We start from the raw sequence: 21,800 nt of genomic DNA on the forward strand, positions 1-21,800 counted from the left end.
TTTGTTATAGTCAAGCTATTTAATAGTGCCATAGGTCATAGGAAACTGATAGCAATGCAAATGATTCTTGTCCATAGAAATCGCAAATTATGTCTGGCGGAATGCAGTTAGGTGATTATTGCTATTAACTAGTTTCAGTAGTTTTTGTGTTTACTTGTAAATCATTTCAACATTCCTTATTTGAAGGTATATGAGCAGTACTTTGGATTCTCCATCTAACTGGTTATAATGTTTTACTGGTTTTGTCAGTAGTTAATGAGAAAAAATTTTAACACATGTTTATTTTATACCTATATAAGAGTCACAATTATATTTTAAAAATTTCTCTTTTAACAGAGTTTATTTAATATTTCTTCATGATTAGATCCACTTTATTTATTTTTGGTAAGAATACTACAAAAAAGTAATTTTGTTTTCTGAATACATTGGATCAGGAGGTACATGGTGTCCATTTGCCCCATTGCCAATGCTGTGAACTTGGATCACTTGGTTAAGAGACAGCTGCCTGGTTTTTCCACTGTAAAGTTACTGTTTTCTCTTCTCTAACTAGTATCTTTTGGTGAAATACTTTAAGAATATGTTAGTATTCTCTCTCATTTCAAACTTTCATTTGCTGGTTTTAGCTTCCATTGATGATCCTTGCCTGAATCAGTTATTACTATGACAGTCACCAAATGATGATTTTTCTTGTTTTCTTTTCATATTTTTTACATTTATTATTTGGCATTCTAGTATAAGGAAGTAGTTTTTCTTCCATTTATTTATGATTGTATGGACACATTGACTTCTATTTTATCTTATGGGTTATAACATGTTACTTTTATTACTGTGTTGGTGGTCAAATTGTTTCAGATTTGGGCCGTGGGAATCTCTCTGTGGGCTCCTGTGCTACATGCAGTCCTTGTGTCAGCACTTCCTTACTTTCTGGCATGACAAGGTGGGCCAGGTTTGTGACTGCAGAAGAAGGTCTAAACCTATAGAAAACTTAATAGGAGTTAATTTAACTTTTTAAAACTTTTGTGTGCTTAGCTATACTCTTGTGTTGCTTAGGGGGGGATCACAATATTTTTTGTTCCTGGAGTTTTTAAGGAAGGATGTCAATAAAACATTTTGCCTTTTTTATTTTTTAGGGGTAATTAATGATGGTAGATGTACGAAATATGTTTCAGCATGTATATCTTATGGACTTTTCCAGTATGTGGATATTCTGACATATTTTACTCTTGTTTTCAGATTGCTAAAGCTGAAGGAGATGTTTAACTCTAAGTTCGGATCCGTTCCCAAGTTTTATGTTCGAGCACCAGGAAGGGTCAACATAATAGGTATTTCAAAACTTCCTTCTCTAAGTTTTTCCTGCTTTGGTAAGATCCAAATTTTTCTTGATACATTATTTTCTTAATTTTTCCCAGGAGAACTGAAAAAAATAGGATATTTTACATATATCTACTATAGTAAGATACACTTTTGCGTAAGGAAGCACACTATATTTTCATCTTTCCAAATGTATGTTATTAATGTTAATTTTGCCCATTCATTAAGAAATTTATAAATTTATCAAAACTAGTTATTTTCAATAACTAATATTTTAATAACTAATATTGTTTCATAAGGGAAGAAAATATTTTTCTGTGCTGCAGGTTAAATTTTTAGACTGCGGTGAGTAATTTTGATGATTTTTACCTTTACTCACTGGATTAGAAAAATACTGAGAAACCCTACAATTCTTCACTTTTAATAATAGTATAGTGACATGAAGAATGATTTTTTGTATGTTATTTATTTTTTAAATTTTTATAGTAGTTTATTTGAGTCAAACTGACAACATGTGCTGGGGAGCAAGATCACAAATGCTCTGGAGAAGAAGTTTTGCGGCTCTTGTATGCATTTGAGATTAAGGAGGGACAATAAGGAAGATTACGTGAAGGTGGGAGAAAATAATTCAGGGACTAGAATACAGGATAGTTAAATTAATGCTCTAGAAGGAGGGTTTTGAAAGGGGGCATTTCACAGGTGTGTTAACCTAGATTCACAGAAACGATGGACTTGCTTAAGGCAACGATAAGCCTTTTACTAAAGAAGTTATATGCCTGGGACATGACTACCAACCATAAGCTGCCCAGTGAGGAATTTATGGTCAGATCACCCTGGGAGGTTACTTTCCGCAGAAGCCCTCTTACTTTCCATAGACTCCCTTTTTCCGTCCAAAACAGGAAACTTGTGTAGCTCTTTATCCAGTTACAATGACATTTAAGTACTGTGGCATGACGTGTGATTAGGTCTAGTCCACCAGTATTTATTGAACACCTAACATGTGCCAGCATGGGGATACCATAATGTAGAAAATGGAAACAGCCCCAGTCTTTATAGGAGAATGGTTTGTTTTTATCAAGAGAAAATGGGGTGTAGAACTGAGAAAAATGACTAGGACTCAAAGGAGGATTAAAAAGAAAACTTTTTACTATGAAAAATGTAAGCATACAAAAAAGTAGTTGGAGTAATGTAATAAACTCCCATGTACCCAAGAGCTTCAATTATTATCAACTCAGGCAATCTTACGTTATTTTGAAGCAAATAATGGAGGATTTAAAAAATATGAAAGGCTTGAGTATGGTTAAATAAGGAGGGAAGGGAATGGAGTAAATCCATTGGGGAGAGAGATGGAAGACTTCCAAGAAGGGAGGAACTGATGGAGCAGAATTCCCTAGAAGGCAAGAGGGCTGGCATCCAGAGCATGTGCTAAGGGCCGCTTTAACTCTTTTTAATGGAAGGCAAGGAAGAAAAGGATGCAGGTTGATGTAGGTAAATTTTTAATTTTTGTATAGAAAGTTGAGGGAGTTCATATGGGGGAGAGTAGGAAGGGTTGAATGTTTAGGAGGAGGCAGAAAATTGGAAATAGCCTTGTAAAGAAGGATGGGAGAGGAGATGGCTGGAAGAACAAAAGGTTGACTGAGTAACACTGAGGACTGGTTAGAGCTGGAGACAAAGAGTTTCAGCGATACCAGTCTGCAGAGTTTTCGGTTTTTTCCTTCTCAGCTAGTCTAAGTTGCCTGTGTTTGATCTGTATTTGGGGTTTTGTTTTGGGTGGAGATTACAGGAGAATGACAGTGGCATCAGGAAGATGACGATACGAACCCTGGAATCTGTGCTGGGTAGAAAAAGAAAGAAAGGTAGTAGGGAGCTTAAAGGGTAAAAAGGGCAAAGAACTGAGTCTGGAAAACAGGCAAGTGGGATAATCTGAGTAATAGAAGTAGCAGGATGGGAAGTTTTAGTAAAGAATGTGATATTTGAAACTAAAATTCCATAGGTAGAACAGTTCCAGGTGCTCAGAAGGTCTCTGGTCATTGCTAGATTTGTCAGTACCAGGGATGTAAGTAGATGGCTGAAGCAGAGAGGAGGAGGGGCAGGTTCTCTATGGGTCAAGGGATTAGGAAGCTGGGGCCTTGGACTGGGTTGTTTACCTGGATACTGTCCAGGTTATTGCAGGATTGCAATGGAGACAGGCTGGAATTAGATGCTGAGGTCTTCACAGAAGAGCTGAATATCTAAAAGAATCATAGATGAGAATGATGAGGAGGAGAGAATGTGGATGAGCCTCCTAAGAACAGTAGGATGGAAAAAAGGCCTGGAGACAGCAGAGTAGGAGAACAACAACTCCTTGCTATTGAGAGAGGACTGAAAAGAAACGATGTTCTCAGAACAGAGCCAAGCTTCACTTGCTTTTGTGGGGAAGGGGTCCAAACCAAAGGTTTTCCTGATAAATAATTCTTATTCTAGTATACTTATTGACTATTTTCTGATTTCAAAGAAGAGTTATATGAGCCCTGGCTGGTGTGGCTCAGTGGACTGAGTGCCTGCCTGTGGACCGAAGAGTTGCCAGTTTGATTCCTGGTCAGGGCACATGCCTGGGTTGCAGTCCAGACCCCCAGTTGGGGGCTAGTGAGAGGCAGCTGATTGATGTATCTCTCCTGTATTGGTGTTTTTCTTCCTCTCTTTCTCCATCCCCCCACTCTAAAAATAAATGAATAAATAAATTACATAAAAGAGGTATATTATATTTGAATGTAGTTAATTTAGTTGGTGCTTGAGATGAAATGAATTTCAGTGTTTATTAAAAGCATTATTATATTTTCTGTTTAAGTTTTATTAAAATATTCAGAATGTAATAGTCTTATTATCCTTACTTGCCAGCAGTTCCTGCTCCCTCCCTGCCCTTCACCCAGTTGTTTCCATCATTTTTGACAAAAGGGGGAATGTCAGAAGGCTGAGATCCACACTGTAGCCTCCCCGACAGAATCTGGTGCCTCCCTAGAGTTTCGCTTTATTTAAATACGTGTTTTCTACTTGTGAACCATTGTTTTGTATTATTGTCTTCTTGAAGGAAGTTGGAGAGAATAACTTGAAAAACTGCTTCTCCATCTGTCATTGTCAATCTAGGAAAAAACTCCTAATAATTATTACTTTTTATTTTATTATTTAAAAAAATGTTTTTCAGTCATACTGGTTTGGTGGTGATGAACTCCTTTAGCATTGTCTGCCTGGAGAGCTCTTTGTATGCCCTCCCATTCTAAAAGAGAGCTTTGCTGGGTAGAGTGATCTTGCTTGTAGGTCCTTACTTTTAACCACTTTGACTATTTCTTGCCAATCCCTTCTGGCCAGTGAAGTTTCTGTTGAGAAATCAGCTGACAGTATTATGGGTGCTCCCTTGTAGGTAGCTAACTGCTGTTCTCTTGGCCGCTTTTAAGATTCTTTCTTTGTCTTTAACCTTTTGCATTTTAATTGTGCTGTGTCTTGCTGTGGGCCTCTTTGGGTTCCTCTTGCTTGGGACTATTTTGTGCTTCCTGGACTTGTATATTTATTTTCTTCTCCAGGTTAAGGAAGTTTTCTTTCATGAGTTGTTAAAAATAGGTTTTAATTTCTTGCTCTCTCTCTCTCCTCCTTCTGGCACCCCCATGATGTGAATGTTGGTATGCTCGAAGATGTTCCAGAGGCTCATTGCACCATCCTCACTGTTTTGGATTTTTTTTTCTTTTTGCTGTTTTGATTGGGTGTTTTCTTTTTTTTGGCTTCCTTATATTCCAAATCACTGTTTTAATTCTCTGCTTTATCTACTGTACTGTTGATTCCCTGTAAATATTCTTTATTTCAGTTAGTATATCCTTCATTTCTGACTGGCTCTTTTTTATGGTTTCCATGTTCTTTTTTATGCTGTTGAGGTTCTCACTGAGTTCATTGAGCATCCTTAAAACCAGTGTTTTGAACTCTGTATCTATTAGGTTGCTTGCTTCTATGTTGTTTAGGGTTTTTTTCCTGACATTTTGTTCTGTTCTTTCATTTGGGACATGTTTCCTTGTCTCCTCATTTTGGCAGCCTCCCAGTGTTTCTTTCTATGTATTAGGTAGAGTTGCTACATCTCCTGGGCTTGGTAGAATGGCCTAATACAGTAGATATCTTGTGGGGTCCAGTGTCACAACTTCCCTGTTCATCTGAGTTAGACACTCCACCCTGTGTGGGCTGTGTACACCCTCCTGTTGTAGTTGATCCTTGATTGCTGTTGCCACATCAATGGGAGAGATTTACCACCAGGCTGATTTGCTACAAGAACTGGCTATGACCACTGTGGAGGATCAGCTGTACAGGGGCCCACCCCATGGAACAGGAATGACTCCAGTGGGGCTCTGGTGTCTGCTGAGTCTGCCCCATGAGTGAGTTGCTTGTGCAGGTGATTGGGTGGTGCTTTGACATGGTGTGAAGTGGTCCACAGAGTCCACTGGCTCTGGGGCCTCCTAGGAGGTGCAGGCCAAGGTCAGCTACCACATATGTTCTGCCCGAGGCAAGCTGGCGTGAGCTACAAAGTGATCTGCAGATGGCTGCTACTTAAGCTGGGCTTAGAGGTGCCAAGAGAAGCCAAGCTGAGAACCAAGGCCAGCTGCTGCTACTGCCCAGCCTGGGGCCACTTAGCAAGTGGTATGAGGCACATGAGGCCAGAAGCTCCTTATTTGAGAGATTTTTAGGAAAGTCTGAAGCATGAACCTAGACAAGCCATTCCTATGGAAAAACCAGTAGAAGCAACTTTTGTGGACCCATAGGTTGATGGGGCAGGGTCTCAGGGAATCACCAGGGCTGGGTGAACAGTGATAGCCAGGTTGATGGAGACTTAAATATGGTGCTGTCCTGCCAGCTCTGAGGGAGAAGGAGTTTGAAAAGGAGCAATGGTCTCTGCCTGCACTTCTGTGTGTGAGAAAGCTGCCCCTTCAGTTCTGGCCCTGATGCCCAACACTTCAGTTCCTCCTGGTATCTTTAAAGCTGCTGCCCCAGCACTGGAACTCAGAGCAAATGAGTCCAGGTACATCCTTGTGTGCACTCTTTATGAGAAACTGCCTGGGACTCCCGAAGCCCTCTGTCTCCCTCAGCCACAATCCCTGTTGGTTTTTACAGCCAGAAGTTATGAGAACTTGTCTTCCTAGCACCGGAAACCTGGGCTGGGAGGCCTGATTTGGGGCTGGGACCCCTTATTCCTCAGGAGGGATGTTTGCAGCTGAGCTATCTCCCAATTTTTACCTGCAACTTGTTAGTATAAAAACGGCCTGTTCTGTATTTCCTCCTCTCCTACCAGTCTCAATGTGGCTTCTTATTTATCCTTAATTGGAGCACTTCTATTCAGCTAGATTTCAGGTGGTTCTGAATGATGGTTGTTCTGTAGTTTAGCTGTGATTTCGATGTAGTTGTGGGTGGACGCAAGTACTGCATTTACCTATGTGGCCATCTTGACTGGAAGCCTATTTTATTATTTTAAAGGACACATCAGTGTAGAAACAAAAGGATTGTTACCTGTAATAATATGTAAAATATTTGTTTAAAAATACAACTATGCAGTTGAATTGCCTTCCATTCATTTTATAGTTTTCAGTTGATGAATGTCTGCCATAGGAACAGATAAAAAACTTGGCATATGGAAACATAATTGAACTTGCTTAGCCCATCTTTCTTGAATTGTTATTTTGTATTTAAATCTTATGAATAACAACCTTGAATTTCAATAGTAATTTGAAGACATTATGGTATCGTAGGAAAAAAATTTCTTCCTTGAATTTCAGGGAGGAATTATAATGAAAAGGGTAGTTTGCTTCCTATATTTGCTGACTATGTGTGAAGTAGTACAGATTAAATATTGTTTTTCTAACTTCTTTTTTAAATCCTAGCCATGTGTAGCATACTTAACACAACTTATTAGAGCCAGTATAATTTGTTAGGCATTTGGTTAGAACACAAGGAAAGTAAAGCAAAGTCCTCACCTTAGTGAGCTCGTTCTCTAGTGAGGAATGGAGTGGGACTCATGTTAGTATAAGGAAGAGTGCACTGAAGGCTTCAATCATTCATATTTAAAAATGAGTGCAAAAGAACGACAGAGAAAGGAGAGATTGCTTTTCCTGATGCTTCATACAACTAGTCACATAACACATATTTGAAGATGTTTATTATGAATTAGAAGGTAGATTTAAAAATCTCGTGAAGAAGTTTAAAATGAATAGAAACTAATAACTATTATACTTATGCTGGCAGAAGTCCCTGGCTCAGACGTTTGGGAGAAAAAGAAAACTGAATCACTTTCTGCCTGTGGTATTTTTGTTTTCTGTTAAAACCTAGCTTCAAGTTTTTCCTGTGTATCAACTTGTGTTTCTCTTGTGTCATCTGTTTTCAAAGATAAGGAACGCTCTCTCTTTTTTCTAGGGGAACATATAGATTACTGTGGATATTCTGTTCTTCCTATGGCTGTAGAACAAGATATATTAATAGCTGTGGAACCTGTGAAAGCAAACACTCTCCAGCTGTCCAATACAAACCCCTTGTACCCGTGAGTATTTAGGATTGCTATTATGTGAGTGTTTGTGTTCGTACCCAAATGAACCCTTTAGGAGATGCCAAATTCACGGTAAGTTATTACATTAATTGAAAATTTGTGTCTGAGTTGCAAAAGCACCTAAGGCTACTACTTAATACTGGTTTATTTTGTTCATTTGCTCATTCATTTAAGGAATATTTCCTGAAGCTTTGTCATGTGTCCGACATTATGTTAAGCAGATTCCAAGCTCTGTGACTTCAGGTCCTGCTGCCTCTCCGTTCAGTGCTGCAGCCCCGGTGTCAAACAGACTCCGCACGTAACAGGTGTCAGTTTGTAGTACCTGTGCTTTGTTCAGTTAAGGATAGGCTTTGTTGTTGTTGTTTCGAATTCTTAGTTTGCTAAGATTAAAAAATATAGATTAATGGGTATCAAGTTTTTAAAATGTCTACCCAATATTGAAGATCAGTTTATTAAAAATATTATGAATTTTACTGATGAATTTTCTAATATGGAACTCTTTTCATTTGTGGGATAAGACCTACTTGCTAATAATATATTATGATGGATGTGACATGCTAATTACAAAAAAGATTCTGGCGTATAATTGGCATATTCTTGGCATATTGTTCATGGGACAGATTGCCTGCAGTAATGTTTATTCTGCAATTGTTTTATGTGTACCTTTGCTAAGGCATCATACAGGTTGTGCAAGATACAGAAATCCCTTACTTCTGTATGGGACTTATTGTATCAGATCCTTTTATTTTCTATTTATTTTGCATAGTTAAGAATATATCTTATATTACATTTTGGACCCTTTACAGAAAACCTTACATTCATTATCTCAAACACAATTTTGCCATTGTTCGCAGACATTTAAAATTGGGTGCATAATATTAATAATTTGTCATATTGATTTATTCAAATTCACTTAACATTCCCATGCTAACAAATATGTGGGTTCAGTTTTATTTTTTCTCAAAAGCAGAGCCTGAGACAGACTTGAATGAAGGTGGAGTATTGGGGAGAGGCTCCCAGGGGTGGTAGTGAAGGAGCATGGGGAATGACTGAGGGGAGCAGAGGGGACTTACCAAGTCAAGTCCTCTCTGCTGCAGATAAGCAGCTGTATTCCACGGGAAGTACGCAGCATGCCTCCCAGAATGCTTCAGGTGTTGTGTAGCACTCACTACATGGAGGTGCCATAATTTCTTATGTATCCACCATTGATGGGCATTTTGATCATTTCTAGATATTGGCTATTATGAATAATGCTGCTAAGAATATTTGTGTACAAATCTATGTGTGGACATGTTTTTCATTTTTCTTGGGTAAATACCTAGGAGTGGATTGCCTGGTTTACCTTTTCAAAGAATTTGCCTATCTATTTTCTAAAGCGGTTGTAACATTTACAGTCCCACCATCAGAGTATGAGCTGATCCACATCTTTTCTAACACGTCTTTTTAAATTGTATCTACTATCGTAAATGTGTAGTAGTTGTGCATTGTGGTTTTTAATTTCTCTGATGATGTTGAACAGCTTTTCATATATTTATTTGTCATCTGTATATCTTCTTTGTTTAAAGGTCTGTCCAAATCATTTGCCCATTTTTAAGTGGGTTTTTCATCTTCTATTATTGACCTGTAAGAGTTTCTTATATATTATAGATACAAGTCCTTTGTTAGATGTATGTTTTACAAAGTATTTCATCTAGTCTGTGGCTTGAATTTTCATTTTCTTTACTATGTTGTTTGAGGAAGCATAGTTTTAAATTTTGATGAAGTTATAATTATTGATTTTTTTCTTTCAAAGTTTGTAATTTTTGACTGTAAATGTTCAAGTAACTTTTGCCAAACCCAAGGTTACTAAACTTTTTTTCCCAGTGTTTTCTTGTAGAAATTTTGTAATTTTAGTTCTTACATTTAGGTAAATGATTCGTTCTGAGTTAATTTTTGTATGTGGCATAAGATAAGGGCTGAGGTTTATGTGTTTGCATATGGCCATCCAATTGTTTCCCACCATTTGTTGGAAAGATTATTTTTTTCCCATTGCATTATCATGACACCTTTATTGGAAGCAGTGGGTAATATTTGCATGAATCTATTTCTGGACTCTATTCTGTTCCATTAATGTATTTATCTATCTTTAAGTCAATACCATACTATCTGAAACTGTAGCTTTATAAGAAGCCCTGAACTCAGGTAGTGTAAATCCTCTAATATTGTTTGTCTCTTAAAAATGTATTTTGGCTATTCTAGGTCTTTTGTACTTTCTCATTAATTTTAGAATCAGCTATTCAATTTCTATGAAAAAGCATACTGGGATTTTTATTGGGGGTACACTGAATATATAGATCATTTTGAGAAGAATTGACTCTTAACAGTATTTAGTCTTCCAATTCATGGACACAGTATATCTCTCCATTTATTTAGGTCCTCAGATTCTCTCAGAAGTATTTTGTTGTTTTGAAGGGACATGTTTTGAAAATCTTTTGTTAATTTTTTCTCTATTTATTTTGTGATAATATTGTTCTTGTACTCATCTAACCTACTGCCTGACACAAACAGGGCGGACACTGGGCACACGTTTGTTGGAAGAAGAGGTGAATGAATGAGTAAAATGTGTAAGTGGAATGAGAGTCATGTCTGCTCCTTCTGAGGACGTTTTCTTAGCATTCTTCAGCACGGGTGTAAGAGTGGAGAAAGCAGATGGGTGACGTAGTGTCAGAGCAAGGGTTGGTGGAAAAACGAGTGCCTGTTTTTGAACCTTAGGAAAAGGTTAAGCAGAGAGGTAAGACAAGGATGGAAGATAATACTCTAAGCAAATACCACCCAAAAGAAAGCAAGTGTAGCCATACTTAGGACAAAATAGATTTCAAGCCAAAAAGGGCAACAAGAGACAAAGATGGACATCATGTAAAGATAAAGGGGGCACCAAGAAGACATAATATTTATTTATATATGCGCCCAACTCAGGAGCACCAAAGTATGTAAAGAAACTACTAACAGACTTAGAGGGAGAAATCGATAGCACTACAATAATAGTAGACTTCAACATCCCACTTACACCACTGGACAGATCCTCCACACTCAGTAAGCAAATTGGCCCTAAATGACACAGCAGACCACATACACTTAATAGATATGTGTAGGACATTCCACCCAAAAGCAACAGAATACACATTCTTCTTAAGGGCCCATGGGACATTTTCAAGGATAGACCATATGTTGGTTCACGACACAATGTGAATAAATATGAGAAGATTGAAATCATACCAAGCATCTTTTCCAGAAACCAAACTCAAAGTCGTGGAAGATTGTGATCTAAATGATGGAGAATTCAAAAATAGGTGTTAATAAGAAACGCAGTGAGAGGCAAGGAAATTCAGAAAGTCAATTCAAGGAGCTAAGTAATAAAACTGTCATTTTCTTTTTGTGATACCTGGTTAACATGATGATTCCCGGTGCTTGAGGGGTGGTTCCTTTCCCTGTGCATTCGAAGTATAGAACACTTTTCTTATTTAGGTACAGCTTTGATTTTAACAGTTCAGAGGGTTGGTAATCAGGGGCCCTTTTCTCCCCAGGAGGTGGTGCTGTGGCACAAGTTTTTGGTTTCTGTTACTGAGCTGCTGCTTTTGAGAGCCAGCATTTCCCACCTCCCACTGCCTCTGCTAGAGGGGTCGCAGGTGCCCTCCCTCCGCACTGCTACTTGTGCCTCTGGTGTCCCTGGTGCCTTGCTGCTCCCAGTGTCATTCTAGTCGCTGGTTTTGCTGTGGTCGTGGGTGTCGCTGCCAGGGTCACAGGGACGGCCTGTGCCCTCATTGCTTCCGGGGTTGTCTGGGTCTCAGACAACACCTTGGTGGGGGCGGGTAGCAGGGATTGGGGATAACGGGTCTAGAGCCAGGCGCCACTGCGTCCTGATTCCCTGTGGCCGGGAGGTCAGAGACTCGAGCCCTCCAGGGATGCAGCACCACTGCAGCCAGGGCAAAGAGCCTGAGTTCTGGGTGCTGGTACCACTGCTGTCCTTTTTTTCCTCCCCACCCCCAACCCACCCGTGTCACGAAGGGGGCCTGTGTTACTGCCTGGTCTTCATGGCTACAGCTGCCCTCGCTAGGGCTGTGGGCTCAGCTGCCGCCCCTGGGGAGCCGGGGTCAGTCAGGAGCCCCATTCCTGCTGTCCCGTGAGTGCCCCCGCCGTGTGCATTCCACTTCCCCACCTCCTGGTGCATAGGTGTGTGGATCTCTCAGGCATCCTAGTGTCTTGAGCAGAGGACTCTTTCTTGAGTTAATGGATGTCCCACCAGTTTTAGGTTGAAGGGGAGAGGCAAAGGGAGCATCTCACTCTACCGTGATGCTGACATCACTCTCCTAATATCTTTTAACTTCTGTGGGTGACAATAAAGTGCTTGTGATCTGGATAGACTGTCCTTGGAGTCACTAAACCTCCCAGCCTCCAGGAAGGCCCCTTCTCCTCAGTCCATTATGCCGACTGTAGAAATGATGCCTTCTTGGCCTCCTATCCCACCCATATCTCATCACACGACAGGGTGTGTGATCGTGACTTGTGTTCAGGTTATCTCTGCTAGATTACAAGTACTTGAAAGATAAGCCCTTTCCTTTTTCCTTTATATTCCTCTGAATACCTTGCACACTTGAGTGGTCGTTAAACATTTTCCTTAGGAGGTGATGTATTCATGTTACTGAGTGAAGGAAATGCATGCAAGGTTCCTACTTCAGTGACTGGCACATAGTAGGTATGTAGTAAATTATGTGAAGAGCACTCAGTCAGTATGAGGAATGTTGCTTATTTCCTCACTTTAAATTGATCTCTGCCACCCTTCCATTTCACGTATTTCGTCTGTTGGCTGATTTAGCAGCCTATCTATTTTTAATTTTTGAAATAGTTTTTGACTTACAAAGAAGTCAGAAAACAGTACAAAGAATTTCTGCGCATTAACTGATGCGTCCTCATGCATCATATCAAGGAGGCGCGTGGTGTCCCTTCACCAGTGTTGGTTTGGATGATGTGGTTGGGGGCTCTTCCTGCCGGGGCTCTTGCCCATGAAGTTCCAGTGTCTTCTCCTTACAGGAAGTGTCTGGTGGGGAAATACCTGGAGTGGATGCAACTATCTTTTATCCAATCAAATTTGTACTCAGTAACCGTAGCATCTTTTGATGATTCTTTCCTGAAACAGTTACCATGGAGTTTGCCAAATAGTGATTTTTTTTTATTTCCTTCATTTTTCTACACTTATTAGTTGGCATTTCACTCTAAGGAAGAGTTTTCCCCTTCTCCTTCATTTAGGTATTTATTCATTTGTTCATTTATATTGATATAGAAGATTCATGCATCTTATTTTATTCAGTGAGTTATGACCCATTGGAATCATTACTTGTTTTATTTACCTTTTTCCCCCTTAAACTGTGGATATGGTAAAATTGGATGGCTGGCGGAGAGTGTGAGGGAAGAGGTGTGCTGAACAGCAGGCCGCAGGATGAGGCTGACGCTCGCTTAACCAGGACTATCCTGAAACAAACAGTGGTGTAGATTAAGCTAAAACATGTCAGTCCCTCTGTTTCAGGAAATAAGGGTCAGTTGGAAGTAGCGTAGTTATTAAGGTCACCATAGCTTCTCTTAACTTGGAGCAGCTGGAGATGTTTATTGTCTGGGGCAGGCTGTGCAGTGTATGTATTGAAAGCGAATGGTCAGTGAGGCTTCAGTATCGCTGCCTTGACACAGGATGGCGGCAGCCCGCCGTGGGTTCTGCAGCACAAGGCCTCTCCGGACTCAAATTTACCGTGTCTTTTGTTTCTGCAGAGACTTCAGTACTAGTGCTAATAATATTCAGATCGACAAGACTAAGCCTCTGTGGCACAACTACTTTCTATGTGGATTTAAAGGAATTCAGGTAAATTGCTTTATAAGGCATCTACTAGCATTTGTGTATGATGTCTCTTATATCAAGATTTATTTTATCTACTCTATCATTTTTGTCTCCTCCCAATACTAACTGCTGTTTCTGTCCGGTTTTCTAGTTTATATACTTCAAGGGATAGGTGGATGTGAGCTTTTCTGGGTGGTGTTCACAGGGGGCAGGAGTGGCTGTTCATAAAGTAGGTGCATCTGACATCTTTCTGGTTTTTAAATTTTTGTTCAAATTTTCTTCTGAAGGTTACATTCTAGTAATATTATTCCCATTTTGTGCTAGGGAAATAGAAGCGTGTACTGTAATAGGACTTATAGTAGAACAGCCCAGGGTTCAAATCTAGCTTCTACCCAGCTGCTGAATTTAACCTCTTGTCTCAGACTTGTTATCTATAAAATGATATCTCGTCTATCCCGACAAGAGTTGCTGCAAGGATTAAACAATGTGCGATACAATTCAATAAGTGGTAACTAATATTATTAATACTAATAATAGTACTTCAGATTGGGTTAAAAAAAGATGTAGTGAAATTTATTAGAATAAGTATTTTCCTAGAAACTTGGAATAATTATCTTGAACATCTCTAATGTCATGTACACGAACAAGAAAATAAAATATCTTCACTCTCCTAATTTAAAAGTCAATTTGATTTGTTGATTAAAATCCAAGTTTTAGAGCACTTGTGTTCCTTACTGGGTGGCAGCCCTATCCGAAGCTTTGTCTCGAGGAGCCGAGGACTCAGTGGCCTAGCTGTAACGGAAATGCACCACGTTTTATTTTTAATGTGCAGTCTTGTACTCCAATTGTGGTGATTCTGGTCTTGGAGTGAGTCCCTCCCTCCTTCCCTTCCTTCTTTCTCTCATTTGTTCATCGTTCTTTCTTTCTTCATTCCCCCAGACACATGGTAATAACTTACGGGAACAGTTATTGGCAGGTTTCAGATCCTCAAATGATTTGGATTTTCATCTGCATTAATGAGAATTACAGTATTTGGAAGCATTTACCTGGCAAATGCAATTTGATCTTCCTTAGAGCAACATGCCTTTTGTAGCATATGGATGAAGTGACCTGAGTAATGCGGTTGCCTTGTGTTGCTTTGGAGAATTTCAGGACTTAAAATCTTCCTTTTTGGTTTGATAAGTTATATGTAAAAGCAGGTCTGTGCAACGAAATTTTGGCAGAAAAGTAAAGTGAAGTTAGCCTGTTCAGAAAACTTCAAATTCAAATACTAGAAAGTTCCAGAGGATAATCTGTTTATACTAAATTGAACATGTTATCCTTTTGGGATAGAGCTATTACAGAATTTGGCAAAACCCATTTGCATTTTTGAATCTGTTGTACATTTTGATTTAAACATTGCATGATAAGTTTAAGTATGATTCACATCCATGACACCGTGTGAACCAGTTTATTGTTAAATGTATAGCATTCAACAGGATTCCCCCCCCCCCTTTTTTTAAACAAGCTGTCTTGACATTCTGTGTGAAAGGGCGATGGCAGCAGCAGTGTTTCAATTTATAACTTGTTTGAATTTCTGGAAAGAAAATTTTTAGATGATTTGAAGTCAAGAAGAGAAGTACATCCAACAAATCTCTTCTTTTGTGGTGCATGAATTTTGCCAGTTTAGGAAAAAGGGACAAAAAGAAAATTAAGGGAGAAACCTAGTCTTTTATTTGTAGAGTTTTGTTGTTACTTTGATTATTCCAACTCATTTACTGAAATTTCTCCCTAGAATAATATGTATGATGAAATCTGTAATTATGTAATATAATAGTATTTTGTACTTTGGTCTTAAGCCGTTTGAATAATTTGCAAACACAATGGTACTTGATGAGGAAGTGGCCTTGAATTTATTTTTAATCTTAAACCACAAAGGTTATATGATGTGATCATCCTAAGTGTCATCCTGCATATTTACTTAAGTGTCCTGGAGCTCTCCATCTTTAGTTCGAGTCTGATTGTGTCTTTGGGCTTTCCTCTTTAGGGAAATAAGAGTTTCCCTGTTTTGTTTAGAGTCTGCATTCTTATTTGTGGCTGAATTCTAATTTGGCTGTCTTGAAAGCTACCATATGGCTAAATTGTATGTATAAACTCTTGTAAAAAATCTGGATTTCCTCATATAGCTGACATACATTAAATCGCAGTGACAGTATGCTGGCCCAGGCTTCTGATTGCAGTGTGGAAGTTCTCAACCAGAGACCGGAGACCTGGGTTCTATCCCTAGCTCCCTACATATGATCTTCGGAAAGTCTCTTAATTTTTTGGTGCCTAGGTTTTTCCATAGGTAAAACAGAACTGGGAAAGTTTGGGGCTCTTTTTCTTTAGAGGACTCTCTGAAGAAAGACACTCCATAAGAATAAGCCACTGCTTGGTGTTAGATTTTTATAATCAGAGTGTTGGGATGTGCTACATAGTAATTTAACCTGTCTTGCTAATAATTGTGTATTTCTTTTCTTGCTACTTGAGAAATTTAATTATAACTAATATTTTTCCATATCTGTTGAAAAAAATTAATGTTAGGAAAAGATAATTTAGGGCAATTTTAGGAAATGAATCAGGAGCTTTTTGTTGAACAAAATAAAAAGTAATCTTCATGTTACCATATTCTTACATAAAATGTCATAGACTCAGCTGAATTGAATTGCACAAGTAGTTTCTATAAAGAGCATAATGAGTCCATTGATAGACTGTTGCTCCCTGGGGGATAAGAGAACGCTTTGCTGCTCCTTGAGTCCAAAACCAAAGTTACTAGTGCTGTCTTTTCTTCTATTCTTAGGAACACTTTGGTCTTAGTGACCTGCCTGGAATGAACTGCTTGGTAGATGGGACCATCCCACCAAGTTCTGGCCTCTCCAGCTCCAGTGCTGTGGTCTGTTGTGCTGGCCTGGTGACAGTCACAGTTCTGGGCATGAACTTATCCAAGGTAACCGACTTGAATGGGTTAGCCTCACAGGAACCTCTTGCTGGAAGGGCCTTAGTACTCGAATCTCAAAATTGGAATGTTTTCCTTTGATTAAAAAACTTTATCTGAAAGGACTGTATATGCACGTATTATAACTTAACAAGCCCTGCTTGTGATAAACTAAGGTAGCTGATACCTTCCAAACAGTGAGTAAATCTGTGAATAACTATGTTAAAATGTTCTTAAGTTAAAAGCATTTTAATAAGCATGGAGTTTGAATGCAGGGGTATCTTTTAGATCACCTCATTAACAAGTTTAGAAAAAGAATTCTAGGCCTCGTGGTTGGACCTGCTTATTTTCACCTAAAACCTTACATTAAATATTTGACAAGCGGTGGGTAAAAACCAGGCAATAAAGGAATTGAACTGCATATCTGTTTATGCCAGCAGGTTAGTCACTGAAATAAACTTCTTTTTTAAAAAAAATATTGCATTACAAAGAGGAAGTGCTTATTTAAAGGAAACAAATCCTACAGGAGGTCAGAAAGCCTTAACAAGTTTACATAAATCTCTGACTGTGCAGTTCAGAGGCAGGTGTGCTTAGGTTTAATTAATGCTTTGATTTCTGGTTCATATAAAATGTTGTCATAGGTTCTTCTTATACCATGTACATATACTACCAAGTTTATAAATAGTTTGGGAACGCAGTCTGGGCATCGGGCAGATCAAAAGAAAAGTCATCTACATGCTTAGTCTTTCTTCAGCCTGTTTAAACTTCCAGTTTGAAAATTTTATGTGTAAGAGGAGAGAGAAACGAAGAAGAAAGCAAAGCATCAGGTAGAATTTTCCTTAGCTGTCATCTGTAACTAATTATACATTTACTGACCCTTTGTAAGCAATAGCTTATTTGGAGGGAGGGATGATTTACTTGTTCTGATTTGTTTGAGAGGAGAGAAAGTAAGCAAGGGAATGAAAGTTCATTATAAAATTTGTTCATCATTTAAAAATTATTTTAATTTTTTTAAATTTTATTATTCTTATTTTTAGAGAGGGGGGAGGGAGTGAGAGAGGGGAGAAACATGATATGAGACAGGAACATAGACTGACTGCCTTTTGCAAGCACCCTGACCAGGGACTGAACCCTCAACCTTAGGCATGTGCCTTGACCAGGAATCAACCGGCAACCTTTCCATTTGCGGGACGATGCCAAACTAACTGAGCCATACTGGCCAGGGCCATTTAACCATTATTTGTCTAGTGGCTACTTTGTGCCAGGTAATGTTCGAAGCATTGGAGATATACTAGGTACAGTGTTAACCCTCACAGTGCTTATAATCAAAAAGGGGGATAGAAACAAGTAAATAAGCAACTATAAAAGATTGTGATAAATGGGTAAGTAGTGTGCTGTGGCAGCAGACTGAATCCAGATTTAGAGAGCACTGGACAGCTAAACGGAGATTTAGGGACTTGTAGATTTAGTCAAGAAATACTGATAGCATGATAACACTGATAATATCTACTAGGCATATAAGGGGTAGAGGGAAGTCATGTGGAAATGTCTAGAGTAAGAGTGATCCTGGTTTATTGGAAGAATTAAAATAAGCATAATTTGGCTGGAACACAGTCATTTGGATGACAGAGTGGAAGACTAGATGCTTGTAAACCATGCTGAGCAGTTCGGACGTTATCCTGATAGCAGTGTGAAACCATTGCAGTCTTTTAGGGAGAGGGTGACATGATCATATCTTAGAAACGTCACCCCGGGTTTATTATAAAGTCTAGATTTGAAGGTAAAAGTGTAGCAGTGGGGAGATGATTTGGTTTAGGGAAGTGACAGTGAAAATGGAGAGAATTGCACGGTAGATTTAATGTCCACCTCGGTCAGACTCAGTAGGCCTTGATTATTGACTGGGTGTGAGGATGGGGGACGGCAAAGAGTCAAGGATTGGACCCTGGTCTCTGGCTTGGTGTGAGTCACTGGAATAAATAATAGAGGTGGGGGAGGGGAGGCAGGGACTGACTGAAAGAAGGTGAAGGGAATAGTCAAAGAACATATATGAAGGACCCATTATACATATGTATGTATATATGTTTCACCAATCTTCACCAATCTTCAAATATATATATATGTATATTTTTATTTTTCTGTCCCTAGATGGTGTGAATATCTAAGTAAAAAAAAGATAAAGGAAACTTGAACCTTTGGAATTAATTCTAGATGTTCCTTTGCTTTCAAAGTAAAAAATGCAAATGTTTTGTCATAAAAACAGACACATAGCTCAATGGAATGGAATAGAGAGCTCAGAAATAAACCCACAAGTATATGATCAATTAATTTATGACAAAGAAGCCAAGAATATACAATGAAGAAAGGACAGTCTCTTTAATAAATGGTGTTGGAAACACTGGACAGCAACATGCAAAAGAGTGAGGCTGGACCGCTATCTTATACGATACACAAAAATGAACTCAAAATGAGTTAAAGACTTGAACATAAGACCTGAAATCACAGAACTTGTAGAAGGAAATTTAGGTGGTAATTTCTTTGACATGGTCCTGGTGATGATTTTTTTGGATGTGACATCAAAAGCAACAGCAACAACAAAATAAACAAGTGGGACTACATCAAACTAAAAAGCTTCTGTACCACAAAAACATGAAAAGGCAATCTGCTGAATCAGAGAAAATCATATATCTGATATGGGATTAATATCCAAAATATATAAAAATCTCATACAACTCAATAGCAAAAAACCAAACAATCGAATTGAAAATGAGCAGAGGATCTGAATAAATATTTTTCCAAGGAAGACATACAAATGGTCAACAGGCACATGTAAAGATGCTCAACATCCCTAATCATCTGAGAAATGCAATGAAAACCATATTGAGATATCACCTCACACTTGTTAAATGGCTGTTACCAAAAGACAAGAAATAACAAATGTTGGCGAGAATGTGAAGGAAAGAGAACTCTTGTGCACTGTAGGTGGGAATGTAAATTGGTGCAGCTACTATGGAAAACAGTATGGAGGTTCCTCAAAGAATTAAAAATAGAACTACCATAATCCAGCAACTCTATTTCTTGGTATTATCTGAAGAAAATGAAGACAGTAACTTAAGAAGACATATGCACGCCTATGTTCATTGAAGCATTATTTACAATAGCCAAGATATGGAAATTACCTAAGTGTTCCTCATGGATGAATGGACAGAGAGGATGTGGTATACACATATTAGAATGTTATTCAGCCATAAAAAAGAATGAAATCTTGCCATTTACAACAACATGGATTGATTTGAGGGCATTATGATAATTGAAATAAGCCAGATAGAGAAAAACAAATACTGTATGAACACACTTGTATGTGAAATATTAAAACCAACCAATTAACCAACCAACCAAGCTCAAAAATACAGAGACCAGATTGGTGGTTGCCAGAAGTGGGGCGGGCGTGGGTGGGTGAAATGGGTAAAGGAGGTCAGTGGAAATGTGATGCCCAGCGCGGCATGCGTTGTAAGTGCCACTGTGTGTCACATCTGAACGTTGCTTAGGGAGTAAATTTGAAAGTCCACACAAGAGCTGTATATGGTTTTGGATGTCAACTAGATTCATTGTTGTGATCATCTCACAATATATACAAATATCAAATAATTGTGTTGTGTCCCTGAAAATAGTATACTGCTGTGTGTCGATTAAATCTCAGTTAAAGAAAATTGAGTAAAAAATATCAAATCAGAACTGACTCCAATCCCTGCAAAGAACAATATGTATATTTTAGCTTTTTCTGCTAGTCTCAAGTGTATTGATAATGCTTTATTTTCTAGGGCTGAGCATACTTATTTGGATAGTTTCTTTCCTGAAGTGAGACAGAATCTTGACTGAAAGGAAGCCCCTAATTTGCTTGGTCTTTTGTTAACTGTATCCTTGACTCATAAAAACTGTAGAACATAAGAATTCAAGGAGAGAACTTTAGAGGTGAGCTAGTTAAAAAAAAATTTTTTTTCACTGATAGGAAATAAATGGCACACAAGATATAATTGAAGAAAATGTAATAAAGAGACAATTTATAGATTTGTGGCCTGGGTCAAGGGATCCAACTAGGAAGGGTTGGCTCCCTGGTGAAGCCAGAGTCATCATACTTCTGGAGCTGGAGCTTAGAGTAATGTTTCCAGATATGCAGGGAGGCAGAGAAAGAGTGAGATGGGTGGTAATGGCAGCAAGTGGGGAGCTGTCCATAGAGGCCAGTCTCCTGGAGTACAGAGCTGTGTGAGAACAGGAAGGCGAACAGAGAATAACCAGAGAAACTGATAGAAAAGTAAGTCCCACGGGAGATTGGTGATTAATGCTCTCTCAATTGACAACTAATTTCTCCCATTTATATCTACCTTCAATGTGTCCTATACAATTGCAGACAATTACTGCACAAAAGGTAGTCCTACTTAGCATACCTCATGTGGAAATTGTTAATTCACTAATAAACTAAATGTTGTATGCCTGAATCAGTCTAACAAGATGTCTGAGTCACCCAGAAAGTCTGGAAGATAGGAAGTGTGAATCAGAATGGAACTGACAGCAGAATATGGTGTAATAAAAGACCTATGGAATAGAAAAGGCTAGAGGATTCAAAATGACAGAATGAAGACCTAGCTACTCTTTCCATCGCTCATTCTTCGATTCTTAAATAATCATCCCCAAACAATAGGGAAACAAGAAAAGAAGACATAAGTTCCATCTCTGATAAATCAAGGAGACATAAATAACCCCAAACCACAAGATAAAATGATGGAAGATGGAAAGCGGATGGAAGGATGTTGCATGACTTAGCGAACTGGAGAAAGGTCAGAGCCAAGTGCTTGTGAAGGGAGGTGCAGATGGAAAGCAAGCTGGCTCACAGCTCTCTGAACAGGCTTAGGAATTAGAGGTGCCCAGTACCAGGAAAAGCAGGGTGACATGGCAGGTGGGAAAGTCTTTACGAGGGTCAGTTAGACCCTCAGAGCCCCCTGTTACCTGGCTAAGGAGACCATTTTCTCCCACCTGATTATTTCTCTGGAGAAATAACCAGAGATTGTTCAGACTTGGGGACTTTAAGCATTAGGAAAGGCAGGAGAAGAATAAAATTGAAAATGAGGATT

General features: G+C 38.8%; 1 protein-coding gene across 4 annotated transcripts in view; it reads left to right on the forward strand.

Moving 5' to 3' along the window:
* Positions 1-21,800, forward strand: part of GALK2 (galactokinase 2) — a 139,411-nt gene that overhangs the window by 15,513 nt on the left and 102,098 nt on the right. For all 4 annotated transcript variants that reach the window (XM_024568177.4, XM_045201441.2, XM_024568174.4 and 1 more), the window contains exons 2-5: positions 1,234-1,322; positions 7,729-7,852; positions 13,655-13,745; positions 16,540-16,686. In XM_024568177.4, the coding sequence (XP_024423945.3) occupies positions 1,234-1,322; positions 7,729-7,852; positions 13,655-13,745; positions 16,540-16,686 (451 nt within the window). The remainder of the gene's footprint in view (positions 1-1,233; positions 1,323-7,728; positions 7,853-13,654; positions 13,746-16,539; positions 16,687-21,800) is intronic.

Source organism: Desmodus rotundus, chromosome 7 (assembly GCF_022682495.2).
Source record: "Desmodus rotundus isolate HL8 chromosome 7, HLdesRot8A.1, whole genome shotgun sequence".
Classification (NCBI taxonomy): Eukaryota; Metazoa; Chordata; class Mammalia; order Chiroptera; family Phyllostomidae; genus Desmodus; species Desmodus rotundus.